The sequence below is a fragment of the Mizuhopecten yessoensis genome, unplaced genomic scaffold (assembly GCF_002113885.1).
Source record: "Mizuhopecten yessoensis strain PY_sf001 unplaced genomic scaffold, ASM211388v2 scaffold641, whole genome shotgun sequence".
Taxonomy (NCBI): domain Eukaryota; kingdom Metazoa; phylum Mollusca; class Bivalvia; order Pectinida; family Pectinidae; genus Mizuhopecten; species Mizuhopecten yessoensis.
This window is the reverse complement of record NW_018403648.1, coordinates 132227-150087: the sequence shown is the minus strand read 5'-3', so window position 1 is coordinate 150087 and position 17861 is coordinate 132227. Positions and strand designations below refer to the sequence as shown.

The 17861-nt window shown below is 42.3% G+C and overlaps 1 protein-coding gene across 1 annotated transcript in view; it reads left to right on the top strand.

Moving 5' to 3' along the window:
- The first annotated feature begins 17191 nt into the window (after positions 1-17191).
- The window catches only part of LOC110451326 (ALK tyrosine kinase receptor-like), a 77430-nt gene continuing 76760 nt past the window's right edge, over positions 17192-17861 (top strand). The window contains exon 1 of the mRNA XM_021499261.1: positions 17192-17207. Coding sequence (XP_021354936.1) covers positions 17192-17207 — 16 coding nt within the window. The remainder of the gene's footprint in view (positions 17208-17861) is intronic.

Sequence of the window (17861 nt, the reverse complement as noted above, 5' to 3'; positions counted from 1 at the left end):
GCAAGCTAAGGACAGGAGACCTTAGCTAGCACCCACACCACAGCAAACTTAGGACAGGAGACCTGAGCTAGCACCCACACCATGGCAAGCTAAGGACAGGAGACCTGAGCTAGCACCCACACCACGGCAAGCTAAGGAAAGGAGACCTTAGCTAGCACCCACACCACAGCAAACTAAGGACAGGAGACCTTAGCTAGTACCCACACCACGGCAAGCTAAGGACAGGAGACCTTAGCTAGCACCCACACCACGGCAAGCTAAGGACAGGAGACTTTATCTGACCAAACACTACGGCAAACTAAGGAAAGGAGACCTTAGCTAGCACCCACACCACAGCAAACTAAGGACATGAGATCTTAGCTAGCACCCACACCACGGCAAGCTAAGGACAGGGGACCTTAGCTAGCACCCACACCACGGCAAGCTAAGGATAGGAGACCTTAGCTAGCACCCACACCACGGCAAACTAAGTACAGGAGACCTGAGCTAGCGCCCACTTCACGGCAAACTAAGGACAGGAGACCTGAGCTTGCACCCACACCACAGCAAACTAAGGACAGGAGACCTGAGCTAGCACCCACACCACGGCAAGCTAAGGAAAGGAGACCTTAGCTAGCACCCACGACACGGCAAACTAAGGACAGGAGACCTTAGCTAGGACCCACACCACGGCAAGCTAAGGACAGGAGACCTTAGCTAGCACCCACACAACGGCAAACTAAGGACAGGAGACCTTATCTGACCAAAAACTACGGCAAACTAAGGAAAGGAGACCTTAGCTAGCACCCACACCACGGCAAACTAAGGACAGGAGACCTTAGCTAGGACCAACACCATGGCAAGCTAAGGACAGGAGACCTTAGCTAGGACCCACACCACGGCAAGCTAAGGACAGGATACCTGAGCTATTACCCACACCACGGCAAACTAAGGACAGGAGACCTTGAGACCTTAGCTAGCACCCACACCACGGCAAACTAAGGACAGGAGACCTTAGCTAGGACCCACCCCACGGCAAGCTAAGGACAGGAGACCTTAGCTAGCCCCCCCACCACGGCAAGCTAAGGACAGGAGACCTTAGCTAGGACCAACACCATGGCAAGCTAAGGACAGGAGACCTTAGCTAGGACCCACGCCACGGCAAGCTAAGGACAGGAGACCTTAGCTAGGACCCACACCACGGCAAGATAAGGACAGGAGACCTTAGCTAGCACCCACACCGCGGCAAGCTAAGGACAGGAGACCTTATCTGACCAAACACTACGGCAAATTAAGAAAAGGAGACCTTAGCTAGCACCCACACCCTAGCAAGCTAAGGACAGGAGACCTTAGCTAGCACCCACACTACGGCAAGCTAAGGACAGGAGACCTTAGCTAGCACCAACACCACGGCAACCTAAGGACAGGAGACCTTAGCTAGCACCCACACCACAGCAAACTAAGGACAGGAGACCTGAGCTAGCACCCACACCACGGCAAGCTAAGGAAAGGAGACCTTAGCTAGCACCCACGACACGGCAAACTAAGGACAGGAGACCTTAGCTAGGACCCACACTACGGCAAGCTAAGGACAGGAGACCTTAGCTAGCATCAACACCACGGCAAGCTAAGGAAAGGAGACCTTAGCTAGCACCCACACCCTAGCAAGCTAAGGACAGGAGACCTTAGCTAGCACCCACACCATGGCAAACTAAGGACAGGAGACCTTAGCTAGCACCCACAACATGGCAAGCTAAGGACAGGAGACCTTAGCTAGGACCCACACCACGGCAAACTAAGGACAGGAGACCTGAGCTAGCACCCACACCACGGCAAGCTAAGGAAAGGAGACCTTAGCTAGCACCCACGACACGGCAAACTAAGGACAGGAGACCTTAGCTAGGACCCACACCACGACAAGCTAAGGACAGGAGACCTTAGCTAGCATCAACACCACGGCAAGCTAAGGAAAGGAGACCTTAGCTAGCACCCACACCCCAGCAAGCTAAGGACAGGAGACCTTAGCTAGCACCAACACCACGGCAACCTAAGGACAGGAGACCTTAGCTAGCACCCACACCACGGCAAACTAAGGACAGGCGACCTGAGCTAGCACCCACACCACGGCAAACTAAGGACAGGAGACCTTAGCTAGGACCCACAGCACAGCAAACTAAGGACAGGAGACCTTAGCTAGCACCCACAACATGGCAAGCTAAGGACAGGAGACCTTAGCTAGGACCCACAGCACGGCAAGCTAAGGACAGGAGACCTTAGCTAGGACCCACAGCACAGCAAACTAAGGACAGGAGACCTTAGCTAGCACCCACAACATGGCAAGCTAAGGACAGGAGACCTTAGCTAGGACCCACAGCACGGCAAGCTAAGGACAGGAGACCTTAGCTAGTACCCACACCACGGCAAACTAAGGACAGGAGACCTTGAGACCTTAGCTAGCACCCACACCACGGCAAACTAAGGACAGGCGACCTGAGCTAGCACCCACACCACGGCAAACTAAAGACAGGAGACCTGAGCTAGCACCCACACCACGGCAAGCTAAGGACAGGAGACCTTAGCTAGGACCAACACTACATCAGTAATGACGTTTCTCTTAACTCATCCAACAGGTTTACCATTAATATTGGATCTATGGTGACAGAATCATCAAATAGGTTTTTATGAAGTCAAGCCCTTATAAGCTCAGTTAATCATTCCTATAATCTGACGTCAACACATCTGCCTGGTAAAGTTGATATTGGATCTACAGTAACAGAATCATCCAACACGTTTGTTGTATGAAGTGTAGATGTATTTTTGAGCTCAGTATTAAATTTACTGTGCAACAATCCTAGGGTTATCTGTTATTTAAGTGCTCTTAAGGGAATCGGGAAATTTGCGTTCTTACATGTTACTGACTTCACATTTCCACCTTTTGATCCTGTTTAATTAGTGACACATTTGATTTTGCTTTGAAAGATTTGTGTGACCCAATTGAATCAGATTAAAGACCCATTATTTTCACATGCATAATTTCAAATTCAGCTATTTTTCCATTGCATCTTTGGTGAGAGTCTCAATTCATCTATATGAAAATCTGTTAGAATTTGATGTTATGCAGGCTAATTTGAGCACAATAAAATAGAATATTTTCAGTATAAACATATATAATGAAGTTAAAGGTTTTGTGTCAGTTGTACACACCTGAACAGGTTTCGGTAAAGAATAGACGACCTGCCAATCCTATAGACATTTTGACAGATATATGTTGAGTTTCCTCTGGCCCTGACACCAGACTTAGACTTTTTGACAGATAGATGTTGAGTTTCCTCTGGCCCTGACACCAGACTTAGATATTTTGACAGATAGATGTTGAGTTTCCTCTGGCCCTGAAACCAGACTTAGACATTTTGACAGATAGATGTCTGGTGTGGGGCTATATGAAAATGTGGAATTCTCTGACACTGTTTGGTATCGGGAGTTTTGAGGTGATGACAACAAAAATCTACTATGACACAACACATACCTCATATAAATTGATAAATGGATTATTTATTGATCCAAATCCGTTCTTATTATCACCAATACATGTAGCTGCTAAGTTCTGTCAGTAGAGTCCTCGACTTTCCGACCTGAGCGAACGCCATTTTGCAGGTGAAGGGAGTGACGAATCAACAAACCGTACTAATCCTGATCGAAAGCGGAATATGTTATTCTTGTTTAGAAGAGTTACGGACCGTGTCTTGTTGTTGATTAGTCACTCCCTGATACCAAAAGATGTTGGAGAATTCCATGTTTGTCATGGAGTAGTGTGCTCTGGCCCCACACCAAACATCTATCTGTCAAAATGTCTAAGTCTGGTGTCAGGGCCAGAGGTAGTCCGAATTATTCTGACGTTTTATCGACTTTTTTCATATCGGTCTGTTGTCGATTAACGTCAGAACTCCGGCCATCTAATATGCGGGAAATGTGCGTCAGAATAATTCGGACTGTAGGCCAGAGGAAACTCAACATCTATCTGTCAAAATGTCTAAGTCTGGTGTCAGGGCCAGAGGAAACGCAACATCTATCTGTCAAAATGTCTAAGTCAGGTGTCAGGGCCAGAGGAAACGCAACATCTATCTGTCAAAATGTCTAAGTCTGGTGTCAGGGCCAGAGGAAACGCAACATCTATCTGTCAAAATGTTGAAGTCAGGTGTCAGGGCCAGAGGAAACTCCGGTTACCAATTAACCAGCTGCATGATTGTATGTGGTAACTTATGTGGATGAGTCTACCGAGTTAGAGATTTTATTTTGTGTCGTCAGCATTAAAGGGGATGTTCAAGAGACTTCAAAGTAACTGCTGCATTCGTTGAAACATTTTGTTTCTACGGCCTTCATGCTGCAACCTCCTAGTCTTTCTTGACATATAACTTCCGTTTGTCGATTTTCTTCCTTGTGGCCATTTTAATCATGGATGATAACATACAAAACAATTAATTGACATAAAATATGTCAGTGAACATCTTGAAACTTTGACTTTACAAAACTAAAATAAAAAGAACAAAACTTCATGTGTACAGATCAAGTTATGAAAGTTTGAGCCAAAATTATTTATGGAGGTAAAATTTAGGCATTTCCAGTGCATTGTACATTTAAATGGGCCAAGTGAGCTTATGCCGTGGTGTGTCGTCCGTCAGGCGTCAATATTTTACTTTAAACAACTTCTTGTTAATAAGCAAGAAGCCTAGGGTGATGATATTTGGCCAGAAGCAAACCTGAAAGAAGGGCTACAGAGTTTGTTAAAATAAATGACCTTCACCTATTTTCAAGGTCACAGGGGTCAATTGTCTTAAAAAATCTTTAAACAACTTCCTCTGAATAACTAAGAGGCCTAGGATAATGCTATTTGGCCAGTAACATGCTAGGATGAAGGGCTACCTACTTGGTTCAAATAAATGACCTTGACAAATATTCAAGGTCACATAAGACAAATATGTTTAAAACTTTCAAACAACTTCTACTGAATAACCAAGAGGCCTAGGGTAATGCTATTTGGACAGTAGCATGCTTGGATGAAGGGCTACCAAATTTGTTCAAATAAATTGCCTTAACCTATTTTAAAGGTCACAGGGGTCAAATATGTTAAAAAAGATTTAAACAACTTCTTCTGAATACCCAACATGCCCAGGGTGATGATATTTGGCCAGTAACATGCTAGGATAAAGGGCTACCAAGTTTGTTCACACGATTGACCTTGACGTATATTCAAGGTCACAGGGGTCAAATATGTTAAAATCTTTAAACAACTTCTTCTGAATAACCAAAATGCCCAGGGAGATAATATTTGACCAGTAGCATGCTTTGGTAAAGGGCTACCAAATTTGTTCAAATGAATGGCCTTCACCCATATTCAAGGTCACAGGGGTCAATTGTCTAAAAAATCTTTAAACAACCAAGAATCTTGGGCTAATGATATTTGGCGAGTAGCATGCTGAGATGAAGGGCTACCAAGTTTATTCAAATGAATGACCTTCACCCATATTCAAGGTCACAGGTGTCAAATTTGTATTAGCATTTAAATGACCTATTTTCAATAAACTAAGGATAGGGTGGTGATATTTTGCAAGTTAAGATTAAGGGCAATAACATTTGTTCAACATGACTTTCAAGGTCACAGGGTGAAATGTCAGGTGAAGGGCCAGGTGAGCTTATGCCGTACTGCGGCTTTTTCTTTTGAACTGTAGGACCAAGGGTCATGATATTTAGACAGTAAGTACCTGGGATGTAGTGCTATACATTTTCCTCATTAAAATGACCTTGACCTATTTCAAGGTCACAGCGGTCAAATATGTGAAAAGTTTCAAACAACAATATCCTAAGAACCATTTGAACTAGAGTCATGATACTTAGGTATGTTATGTAGACCAGCAATGCAAATATTTTTCCTTAATTACAGTAATGAGGTCAAAGTTTAACTTTAACTGCTAGTTGGGGGTCAAATGTCAACTTTGGTTAAAAGTTTGAACAATTTTTTTCTCAAGTTCCATAAGGCACAGGGTCATTATATTTGGCCAGCAGGTACCTGGGATGTAGTGCTATACATTTTCCTCACTAAAATGACCTTGACCTACTGCAAGGTCACAGCAGTCAAATATGTGAAAAAATTCAAACAACAAAATCCTAAGAACCATGTAGACTAGAGTAATGATACCTGGGTATGTTATGTAAACCAGCAGCACGAATCTTTTTCTTCATTACAGTAATGAGGTCAAAGGTCAAATGAAATTGCTAGTCAAGGGTCAAATGTCAACATGGGTTAAAAGCTTTAGCAATCTTCTTCTCAAGTTCCATAGGGCCCAGGGTCATGACATTTGGCCAGTAGGTACCTGGGATGGAATGCTATTAAGTTTCCTCATTACAATGACCTTGACTTTCTTTCTAGGTCACAGGGGTCAAATATGTTAAAAACTTCAAACAGCAATATTCGAAGAACCATTTGGACTAGAGTCTTAATACTTGGGTATGTTATGTAGACCAGCAGTGTAAATATTTTCTGAATAACAGTCATGAGGTCAAAGGTCAACTTTAAGTGCTAGTCGTGGGCCAAATGTCAACATGGGTTAAAAGCTTTAACAATCTTCTTCTCAAGTTCCATATGGCCCAGGGTCATGATATTTGGCCAGTAGGTACCTGGGATGTAGTAGTATACAATTTTTCTCATTAAAATGACCTTGACTTATTTTCAAGGTCACAGCGGTCAAATATGTGAAACATTTCAAACAACAATATCCTAAGAACCATTTGAACCAGAGTCACGATACTTGGGTATGTTATGTAGACCAGCAATGCAAATATTTTTACTCAATCACAGTAATGAGGTCAAAGGTCAAATGAAATTGCTAGTCGGGGGTCAAATGTCAACATGGGTTAAAAGCTTTAACAATCTTCTTCTCAAGTTCCATAAGGCCCAGGGTCATGATATTTGGCCAGTAGGTACCTGGGATGTAGTGCTATAAAGTTTCCTGATTAAAAAGACCTAGACCTGCTTTGAAGGTAACAGGAGTCAAATATGTTAAAAATTTTCAAACAACAATATCCTAAGAACCATTTGGACTAAAATCATGATACTTCGGTATGTTATGTAGACCAGCTGTGTGAATTGTTTTCTTTATTACAGTAATGGTCAACTTTAAGTGCAAGTCGGGAATCAAAGGTTAATATGGGTTAAAAGCTTTAAAATCAAAATTTCAAGTTTCAAACAACAATATCTTCAGAACCATTTAAGAGATGTTAAAATGTCTTGTGTTCTAGTTACCAAATTTGGTCTTAAGTTACCTATATGTCAGTTGCATGTAACAAAAGAAACATGTGAGCGATACAGGTCTTCTGGGCCTATTCTTTAAATCATTTGACAGGTTCTTTTAAATAATTTTAATAATGAATACTGATATTTTGCCTGTAAATTTATTTTAGATCACTTTTAAGGTTACAAGTGTGAGATTTGTACCAGGTGAGCTATGCAGGCCCATTGGGCCTCTTGTTATTCAAGAGTTACTTTGTCAAGAGTTTGATTGTCTTTGTAATAAAAGTATTGATATCCAGTTTAATTGACTTTGTAGAGATATGTTTATCTTTCTGGTATCCTCAGCTCTTTCACACTAGTACTTCTCTAATATTAATTTAAAATGGTGCTGCTCCTTTACCTAAATGATAATAAAATATGTCAGAAGCCATTTGTCCTGGCTATAACAGCATTCCTGAACAGTACTATCATAAGAGGTAGGACTGGGTGACACCATGACATAAGTGAGACAGACTTTTTATTTATGAGGAAGGAAGGAATGGCTTATGATTGGCGTGCGAATGTGGTGGCTTTGTGTCAAATCAGCATGAAGAGGAGAAGATATCATCCTCTTGAGGATTTCAGACAACTCATTAGAAATCTCCACTGCATAGTCTCGTAGGAATTCCTATACTTTTTGGTCAGCGCTCAATACTGCAGGGATATTGTTTGAAGAAGTCAGCACTAAATCAACAGATCTGACAAAGTTTGTTAAGCACAGCTGAAACAGTGCTTCCCGCACAGTTCTCAGGTTACGGAGGAAGTGTCACATTGCACAGCGAGTGTTGACCTTGGGGGACGCTGTAAGAGGAATAGGTCGCCCTATTATACCTCTGTCCATTCTGCTCATTCATGTAAAAATTGAGCCAGTGTTCACAGTGGACAAGAAAAGATGTTGCAATTATTCTGATCATCAATTCGGCAGCATGATTTGGTTAGCCTCATGGTGATCCTTTTAGCGGTGATGTTGGCTGTTCCGGAAATTATTCACAAGATCGGTTGGATGACATGTCAAACAAAGCATGCACTGGATGACAAGTCCCACAGGTTACGATTTCAATTTATTTCTGGTCCGGTTAACAGTGAAACACCATGGTTACATCTATCTGAGACAGATTCGTATGGAGGGATCTTTATCTGGCATTTCTGTGTGATTCCTGAAATGATTGCAGATAATTTGTGACTTCGAAAGTTTCTGGAAAAGAATGCACATATCTGATCTTTTAATGATCTTTTGTGTAAAGATAAAAGGTTAAAGATAAAGATAAGAAAAGCTGTTTTTATTGTAATTGGTGAACTCACAACCAAATAAGACGGACATTTTAACTACAGGTGTATTGTTTCTGACAGATGACTGATGGTGTTATAACAGCTTCAAAGATTTAGTAGCCCAAGTTTGGATCACTAGAGATGTCACTTAGCTATTTATTCAAGTTCACACAAAAACTTGGTACATTTAACATGAGTAATGTTTATTAGTTTTGGATGTATGACTGCATGATTGCGAAACTTAAAATACCTAAATCATCAGAAAAGAGATATTAGTACATTTTTGAAGTTCGAACTAAAAATCACATACATTATCTGTATTAGAACTGATTAAAGAATTGACGATTATATGGTTTTGACCATGAATTTATAAACTGAATTATGTCAAATGTATTTATTCCAGTAAGCATCTTATTTCAGTAGTAATCATTCACTTAAGCATTCTGAAGAAATTCAGGTATGCAAGGTTTATTTTTGTGCTAATTTATAATTATCGGGTTCATGTTTACACGTCAGAACTTATATTCGTGCTGACTAGTTGATATTGATTAATTCATAGGAGTCTGATTTTAAGTCTATAAAAGGAAACAAAATATGTTACAACAGAAAAAAAGTCTACTTATTATCTGCATGAAGTAACAGGAAAAAGAGAAAGGCAATGCCAGCCCAGGATTGAAACCTTAGGGACCCTCTGAACTCTAGAAGGATGCTCAAATCAATTGTGCTATTCCTTGTCGCCAGCAATCGACCCAATCCAGTTTCGCTACATAATGAACCTATCGTACTAACAGATGGCAAAAATGTTCAAATATTTAAATTTCGCAATTGTTCTGATGTGCAAATATTTCTAAATATGTCACTAGTACTAAATTTTGATTGTGTATATAAATATATGTTCATAATAATTTTGTTCTTTAATAGAAAATAATAAAATACTATCAGAATGTAAAAAGGTTTTGATTTTAAAAATACTGCCATACAAACCACGATTATGATGAATATTTATAACTAAAATATTAAATGAAGTTGGTATAGCATGTAAATGAGTGTTACTCCACATTATCTGCTAAGTGATTACAACACCCCGGGGACAAAGGTATCGATAGTCTCACCCCTTACACGCTTCTGTGTGATCTATTACAGCTCAGTGTAACGTTAATGGATTGTCCATAGGAATGACATTGTCATGAACTGTTTACAGTTTTGTGAAAGGAAGGCAAGTATTCATAGATATCTGTTCACTGATACCTCCATCCTATAGCTATTGGGATTACAGTAATATAAAAAGACAGATATATAACACTGTTAAGTAATCACTACATGGATTTTGATGGTTCAATACAATAATTTACATTGTCTTTGATGATTTGTTTCAGAACTTTACATTTTGTGATCAATGTTGACAAAGCTATTTATATTAATAGATCACCACTTAGAAAGTCCTACATAGTCCACCGTTGTATAAACAGGAAACTGTTAATAGCAATATTCTGTAGAATCACCTAGGTCTTGATACTAGTAATATTGATCTGACCTGAATGTCATCATTTGTTATTGAATTATAAAGTGATGTTTTAGTTCCTGGTAACTAAAATTAATGTTAAATAGTTTCATTGAAAGGGTTACAGCTAATAATTCATCTGATAGTTGTAGAGTATAAGGATGAATTATAAGATGTCTAGCTAAGGGGGTATATAAGTTGTCCAAGGATTATATAATTTGTCCAAGGATTATATAAGTTGTCTAGCTAGACGATTATATAAGTTGTCTAGCTGAAGGGTTATATAAGTTGTCTAACTAAGGGAGTATATAAGTTGTCTAGCTGAAGGGAGTATATAAGTTGTCTAGCTAAGGGAGTATATAAGTTGTCTAGCTAAGGCGGTATATAAGTTGTCTAGCTAAGGTGGTATATAAGTTGTCTAGCTAAGGGGGTATATAAGTTGTCTAGCTAAGGGAGTATATAAGTTGTCTAGCTAAGGGAGTATATAAGTTGTCTAGCTAAGGCGGTATATAAGTTGTCTAGCTAAGGTGGTATATAAGTTGTCTAGCTAAGGCGGTATATAAGTTGTCTAGCTAAGGGAGTATATAAGTTGTCTAGCTAAGGCGGTATATAAGTTGTCTAGCTAAGGTGGTATATAAGTTGTCTAGCTAAGGGAGTATATAAGTTGTCTAGCTAAGGGAGTATATAAGTTGTCTAGCTAAGGCGGTATATAAGTTGTCTAGCTAAGGGAGTATATAAGTTGTCTAGCTAAGGCGGTATATAAGTTGTCTAGCTAATTATAAGTTGTCTAGCTAGACAATTATATAAGATGTCTAGCTAAGGGAGTATATAAGATGTCTAGCTAAGGGAGTATATAATTAAGTTGTCCAAGGATTATATAAGTTGTCCAAGGATTATATAGGTTGTCTAGCTAGACAATTATATAAGATGTCTAGCTAAGGGAGTATTTTAGATGTCTAGCTATAAGGGAGTATATAATTAAGTTGTCCAATAATTATTTAAGTTGTCCAAGGGAGTATATAGGTTGTCCAATGATTATATAAGTTGTCTATCTGAAGGGTTATATATCATCTACAATGTCACAGATCCTTACAATCAGCCAGTTCAGCTGATCTACAATGTCACAGACCCTTACAAGGAGCAATTCCAGCTGATTTACAATGTCACAGACCCTTACAATCAGCCCGTTCAGCTGGTCTACAATGTCACAGACCCTTACAATCAGCCCGTTCAGCTGATCTACAATGACAGACCCTTACAATCAGCTAGTCCAGCTGATTTACAATGTCACAGACCCTTACAATCAGCCCGTTCAGCTGGTCTACAATGTCACAGACCCTTACAATCAGCCCGTTCAGCTGATCTACAATGTCACAGACCCTTCCAATCAGCCAGTCCAGCTGATCTACAATGTCACAGACCCTAACAAGGAGCCAGTCCAGCTGATCTACAATGTCACAGATCATTACAAGGAGCCAGCCCAACCCTTACAATCAGCCAGTCCAGCTGATCTACAATGTCACAGGCCCTTACAATCAGAAAGTCCAGCTGGTCTACAATGTCACCGACCCTTACAAGGAGCCAGTCCAGCTGATCTACAATGGCACAGACCCTTACGATCAGCCAGTCCAGCTGATCTACAATGTCACAGGCCCTTACAATCAGAAAGTCCAGCTGGTCTACAATGTCACCGACCCTTACAAGGAGCCAGTCCAGCTGATCTACAATGGCACAGCCCCTTACAATCAGCCAGTTCAACTGATCTACAATGTCACAGACCCTTACAATCAGCCCGTTCAGCTGGTCTACAATGTCACAGACCCTTACAATCAGCCCGTTCAGCTGGTCTACAATGTCACAGACCCTTACAATCAGCCCGTTCAGCTGGTCTACAATGTCACAGACCCTTACAATCAGCCCGTTCAGCTGATCTACAATGTCACAGCCCCTTACAAGGAGCAATTCCAGCTGATCTACAATGGCACAGACCCTTACGATCAGCCAGTCCAGCTGATCTACAATGTCACAGATCATTACAAGGAGCCAGTCCAGCTGATCTACAATGGCACAGCCCCTTACAATCAGCCAGTTCAACTGATCTACAATGTCACAGACCCTTACAATCAGCCCGTTCAGCTGATCTTCAATGTCACAGACCCTTACAATCAGCCAGTCCACAATGTCACAGATCCTTACAATCAGCCAGTTCAGCTGATCGACAATGTCACAGACCCTTACAAGGAGCCAGTTCAGCTGATCTACAATGTCACAGAACCTTACAAGGAGCCAGTCCAGCTGATCTACAATGGCACAGACCATTACAATCAACCAGTTGAGCTGATCTACAATGTCACAGACCCTTACAAGAAGCTAGTCCAGGTGATCTACAAGGTCACAGACCCTTACAATCAGCTAGTCCAGCTGATTTACAATGTCACAGACCCTTACAATCAGCCCGTTCAGCTGGTCTACAATGTCACAGACCCTTACAATCAGCCAGTTAAGCTGATCTACAATGTCACAGACCCTTACAATCAGAAAGTCCAGCTGATTTACAATGTCACAGACCCTTACAATCAGCCCGTTCAGCTGATCTACAATGACAGACCCTTACAATCAGCTAGTCCAGCTGATCTACAATGTCAGATCCTTACAATCAGCCAGTCCAGCTGATCTACACTGTCACAGATCATTACAAGGAGCCAGTCCAGCTGATCTACAATGGCACAGCCCCTTACAATCAGCCAGTTCAACTGATCTACAATGTCACAGACCCTTACAATCAGCCCGTTCAGCTGATCTACAATGTCACAGCCCCTTACAATCAGCCAGTTCAGCTGATACCCTTACAAGGAGCAATTCCAGCTGATCTACAATGGCACAGACCCTTACAATCAGCCAGTTCAACTGATCTACAATGTCACAGACCCTTACAAGGAGCAATACCAGCTGATCTACAATGTCACAGACCCTTACATTCAGCCAGTCCTGCTGATCTACAATGTCACAGACCCTTACAATCTACAATGTCACAGACCCTTACAAGGAGCAATTCCAGCTGATTTACAATGTCACAGACCCTTACAATCAGCCCGGTCAGCTGATCTACAATGTCACAGACCCTTACAAGAAGCTAGTCCAGCTGATCTACAATGGCACAGACCCTTACGATCAGCCAGTCCAGCTGATCTACAATGTCACAGATCATTACAAGGAGCCAACCCAGCTGATCTACAATGTCACAGACCCTTACAAGGAGCAATTCCAGCTGATCTACAATGTCACAGACCCTTACAATCAGCCCGTTCAGCTGATCTACAATGTCACAGACCCTTACAATCAGCCAATCCAGCTGATCTACAATGTCACAGATCGTTACAATCAGCCAATCCAGCTGATCTACAATGTCACACAGACCCTTACAAGAAGCTAGTCCAGCTGATCTACAATGTCACAGATCCTTACAATCAGCCAATCCAGCTGATCTACAATGTCACAGATCCTTACAAGGAGCCAGTCCAGCTGATCTACAATGTCACAGACCCTTACAATCAGCTAGTCCAGCTGATTTACAATGTCCAAGACCCTTACAATCAGCTATTTCAACTGATCTACAATGTCACAGACCCTTACAATCAGCCAGTCCAGCTGATCTACAATGTCACAGACCCTTACAAGGAGCCAGTCCAGCTGATCTACAATGTCACAGACCCTTACAAGGAGCCAGTCCCGCTGATCTACAATGTCACGGACCCTTACAATCAGCTAGTCCAGCTGATTTACAATGTCACAGACCCTTACAATCAGCTAGTCCAGCTGATTTACAATGTCACAGACCCTTACAATCAGCTATTTCAGCTGATCTACAATGTCACAGACCCTTACAATCAGCCAGTCCAGCTGATCTACAATGTCACAGACCCTTACAATCAGCCAGTCCAGCTGATCTACAATGTCACAGACCCTTACAATCAGCCAGTCCAGCTGATCTACAATGTCACAGACCCTTACAATCAGCCAGTCCAGCTGATCTACAATGTCACAGACCCTTACAATCAGCCAGTCCAGCTGATCTACAATGTCACAGACCCTTACAATCAGCCAGTCCAGCTGATCTACAATGTCACAGACCCTTACAATCAGCCAGTCCAGCTGATCTACAATGTCACAGACCCTTACAATCAGCCAGTCCAGCTGATCTACAATGTCACAGACCCTTACAATCAGCCAGTCCAGCTGATCTACAATGTCACAGACCCTTACAATCAGCCAGTCCAGCTGATCTACAATGTCACAGACCCTTACAATCAGCCAGTCCAGCTGATCTACAATGTCACAGACCCTTACAATCAGCCAGTCCAGCTGATCTACAATGTCACAGACCCTTACAATCAGCCAGTCCAGCTGATCTACAATGTCACAGACCCTTACAATCAGCCAGTCCAGCTGATCTACAATGTCACAGACCCTTACAATCAGCCAGTCCAGCTGATCTACAATGTCACAGACCCTTACAATCAGCCAGTCCAGCTGATCTACAATGTCACAGACCCTTACAATCAGCCAGTCCAGCTGATCTACAATGTCACAGACCCTTACAATCAGCCAGTCCAGCTGATCTACAATGTCACAGACCCTTACAATCAGCCAGTCCAGCTGATCTACAATGTCACAGACCCTTACAATCAGCCAGTCCAGCTGATCTACAATGTCACAGACCCTTACAATCAGCCAGTCCAGCTGATCTACAATGTCACAGACCCTTACAATCAGCCAGTCCAGCTGATCTACAATGTCACAGACCCTTACAATCAGCCAGTCCAGCTGATCTACAATGTCACAGACCCTTACAATCAGCCAGTCCAGCTGATCTACAATGTCACAGACCCTTACAATCAGCCAGTCCAGCTGATCTACAATGTCACAGACCCTTACAATCAGCCAGTCCAGCTGATCTACAATGTCACAGACCCTTACAATCAGCCAGTCCAGCTGATCTACAATGTCACAGACCCTTACAATCAGCCAGTCCAGCTGATCTACAATGTCACAGACCCTTACAATCAGCTAGTCCAGCTGATCTACAATGTCACAGACCCTTACAATCAGCCAGTCCAGCTGATCTTCAATGTCACAGACCCTTACAATCAGCTAGTCCAGCTGATCTACAATGTCACAGACCCTTACAATCAGCTAGTTCAGCTGATCTACAATGTCACAGACCCTTACAATCAGCCAGTCCAGCTGATCTAAAATGTCACATCTGTTAAAATTGGATTGATTTCGTTTCCCAGCGATCACACCTACTATGATCCTCCTACTAAGACCACATTTAGCTAGGCACATAGATTGAAGATTGTAAATGTTTTACTTTATTAATGTGATACCATCTTATCGACAACAGGGACATCAAACATTCCTGAATATGACAGAGACCACCCTGTTGACAGAGACCAACCTGTGACAGAGACCACCCTGTGACAGAGACCACCCTGTTGACAGAGACCACCTGTTGACAGAGACCACCTGTTGACAGAGATCACCTGTTGACAGAGACCACCCTGTGACAGAGACCACCTGTTGACAGAGACCACCCTGTTGACAGAGACCACCTGTTGACAGAGACCACCTGTTGACAGAGACCAACTGTTGACAGAGACCACCATGTGACAGAGACAACCTGTTGACAGAGACCACATGTTGACATAGACCACCCTGTGACAGAGACCAACCTGTGACAGAGACCCCCTGTTGACAGAGACCACCTGTTGACAGAGACCACCCTGTGACAGAGACCACCTGTTGACAGAGACCACCTGTTGACAGAAACTAGCTGTTGACAGAGACCACCATGTGACAGAGACAACCTGTTGACAGAGACCACATGTTGACATAGACCACCCTGTGACAGAGATCACCTGTTGACAGAGACCACCTGTTGACAGAGACCACCCTGTGATAGAGGCAACCTGTTGACAGAGACCACCTGTTGGCAGAGACCACCCTGTGACAGAGACCACCCTGTTGACAGAGACCACCCTGTGACAGAGACCACCCTGTGACAGAGATCACCTGTTGACAGAGACCACCCTGTGACAGAGACCACATGTTGACAGAGACCACCTGTTGACATAGACCACCCTGTGACAGAGATCACCTGTTGACAGAGACCACCCTGTGAAAGAGACCACCCTGTGACAGAGACCACCCTGTGACAGAGACCACCTGTGACAGAGACCACCAGTTGACAGAGACCACCCTGTGATAGAGGCCACCTGTTGACAGAGACCACCCTGTGACAGAGACCACCAGTTGACAGAGACCACCCTGTGATAGAGGCCACCTGTTGGCAGAGACCACCCTGTGACAGAGACCACCCTGTTGACAGAGACCACCCTGTGATAGAGACCACCTGTTGACAGAGACCACCCTATGACAGAGACCCCCTGTTGACTGAGACCACCCTGTGACAGAGATCACCTGTTGACAGAGACCACCTGTTGATAGAGACCACCCTGTGACAGAGACCACCCTGTGAAAGAGACCACCCTGTGACAGAGACCACCCTGTGACAGAGAACAGCCTGTGACAGAGACCACCTGTTGACATAGTCCACCTGTTGACAATGACCACCTGTTGACAGAGACCACCTGTTGACAGAGACCACCCTGTGACAGAGACCACCTGTCTAAACTCTAGATTAGGTCATTCAGTTGTTATACATTGGTGATATTTACCACTCCAGGTAAATTTGCCAAAATATTACTAATACCGTGATGAATTACCTTTCTGCCAGCAACTCATTGAATTCTTTTCACTTTTTAAAACCAGTATCTTTCATACTGTGGCAGATATAAAAGTGATACCTGTCACAGTGTGAAGATTTATATTTTACTATTGATCATTCAAAACGATACTTTCTATTCACTGCATTAAAGCCACAGATTTTCTGTTTAGATACAAATGAAGAGAAGATAAAACGGGTGGCAATGACACATCTTTGCTAGATACACTAAAGTACCTAATTAACAACGCTACATTTATTAATAGCAGTTTCATACGCAATCTTTATCAGGCAATAGCAGAAATAATTAGTACCAAACTAATAATGGTGCACCATGCACCACATCATTAGTACCAAACTAATAATGGTGCACCATGTAACACATCATTAGTACCAAACTAATAATGGTGCACCATGCAACACGTCATTAGTACCAAACTAATAATGGTGCACCATGTAACACATCATTAGTACCAAACTTATATTGGTGCACCATGCATGTAACACATCATTAGTACCAAACTAATAATGGTGCACCATGTAACACATCATTAGTACCAAGCTTATATTGGTGCACCATGTAACACATCATTAGTACCAAACTAATAATGGTGCACCATGTAACACATTATTAGTACCAAACTTATAATGGTGCACCATGTTACACATCATTAGTACCAAACTTATAATGGTGCACCATGTAACACATTATTAGTACCAAACTTATAAGGATGCACCATGTAACACATCATTAGTACCAAACTAATAATGGTGCACCACGCAACACATCATTAGTACCAAACTAATAATGGTGCACCATGCAATACATCATTAGTACCAAACTAATAATGGTGCACCATGTAAAACATCATTAGCACCAAACTAATAATGGTGCACCATGCAACACATCATTAGTACCAAACTAATAATTGTGCACCATGTAACACATCATTAGTACCAAACTTATAATGGTGCACCATGTAACACATCATTAGTACCAAACT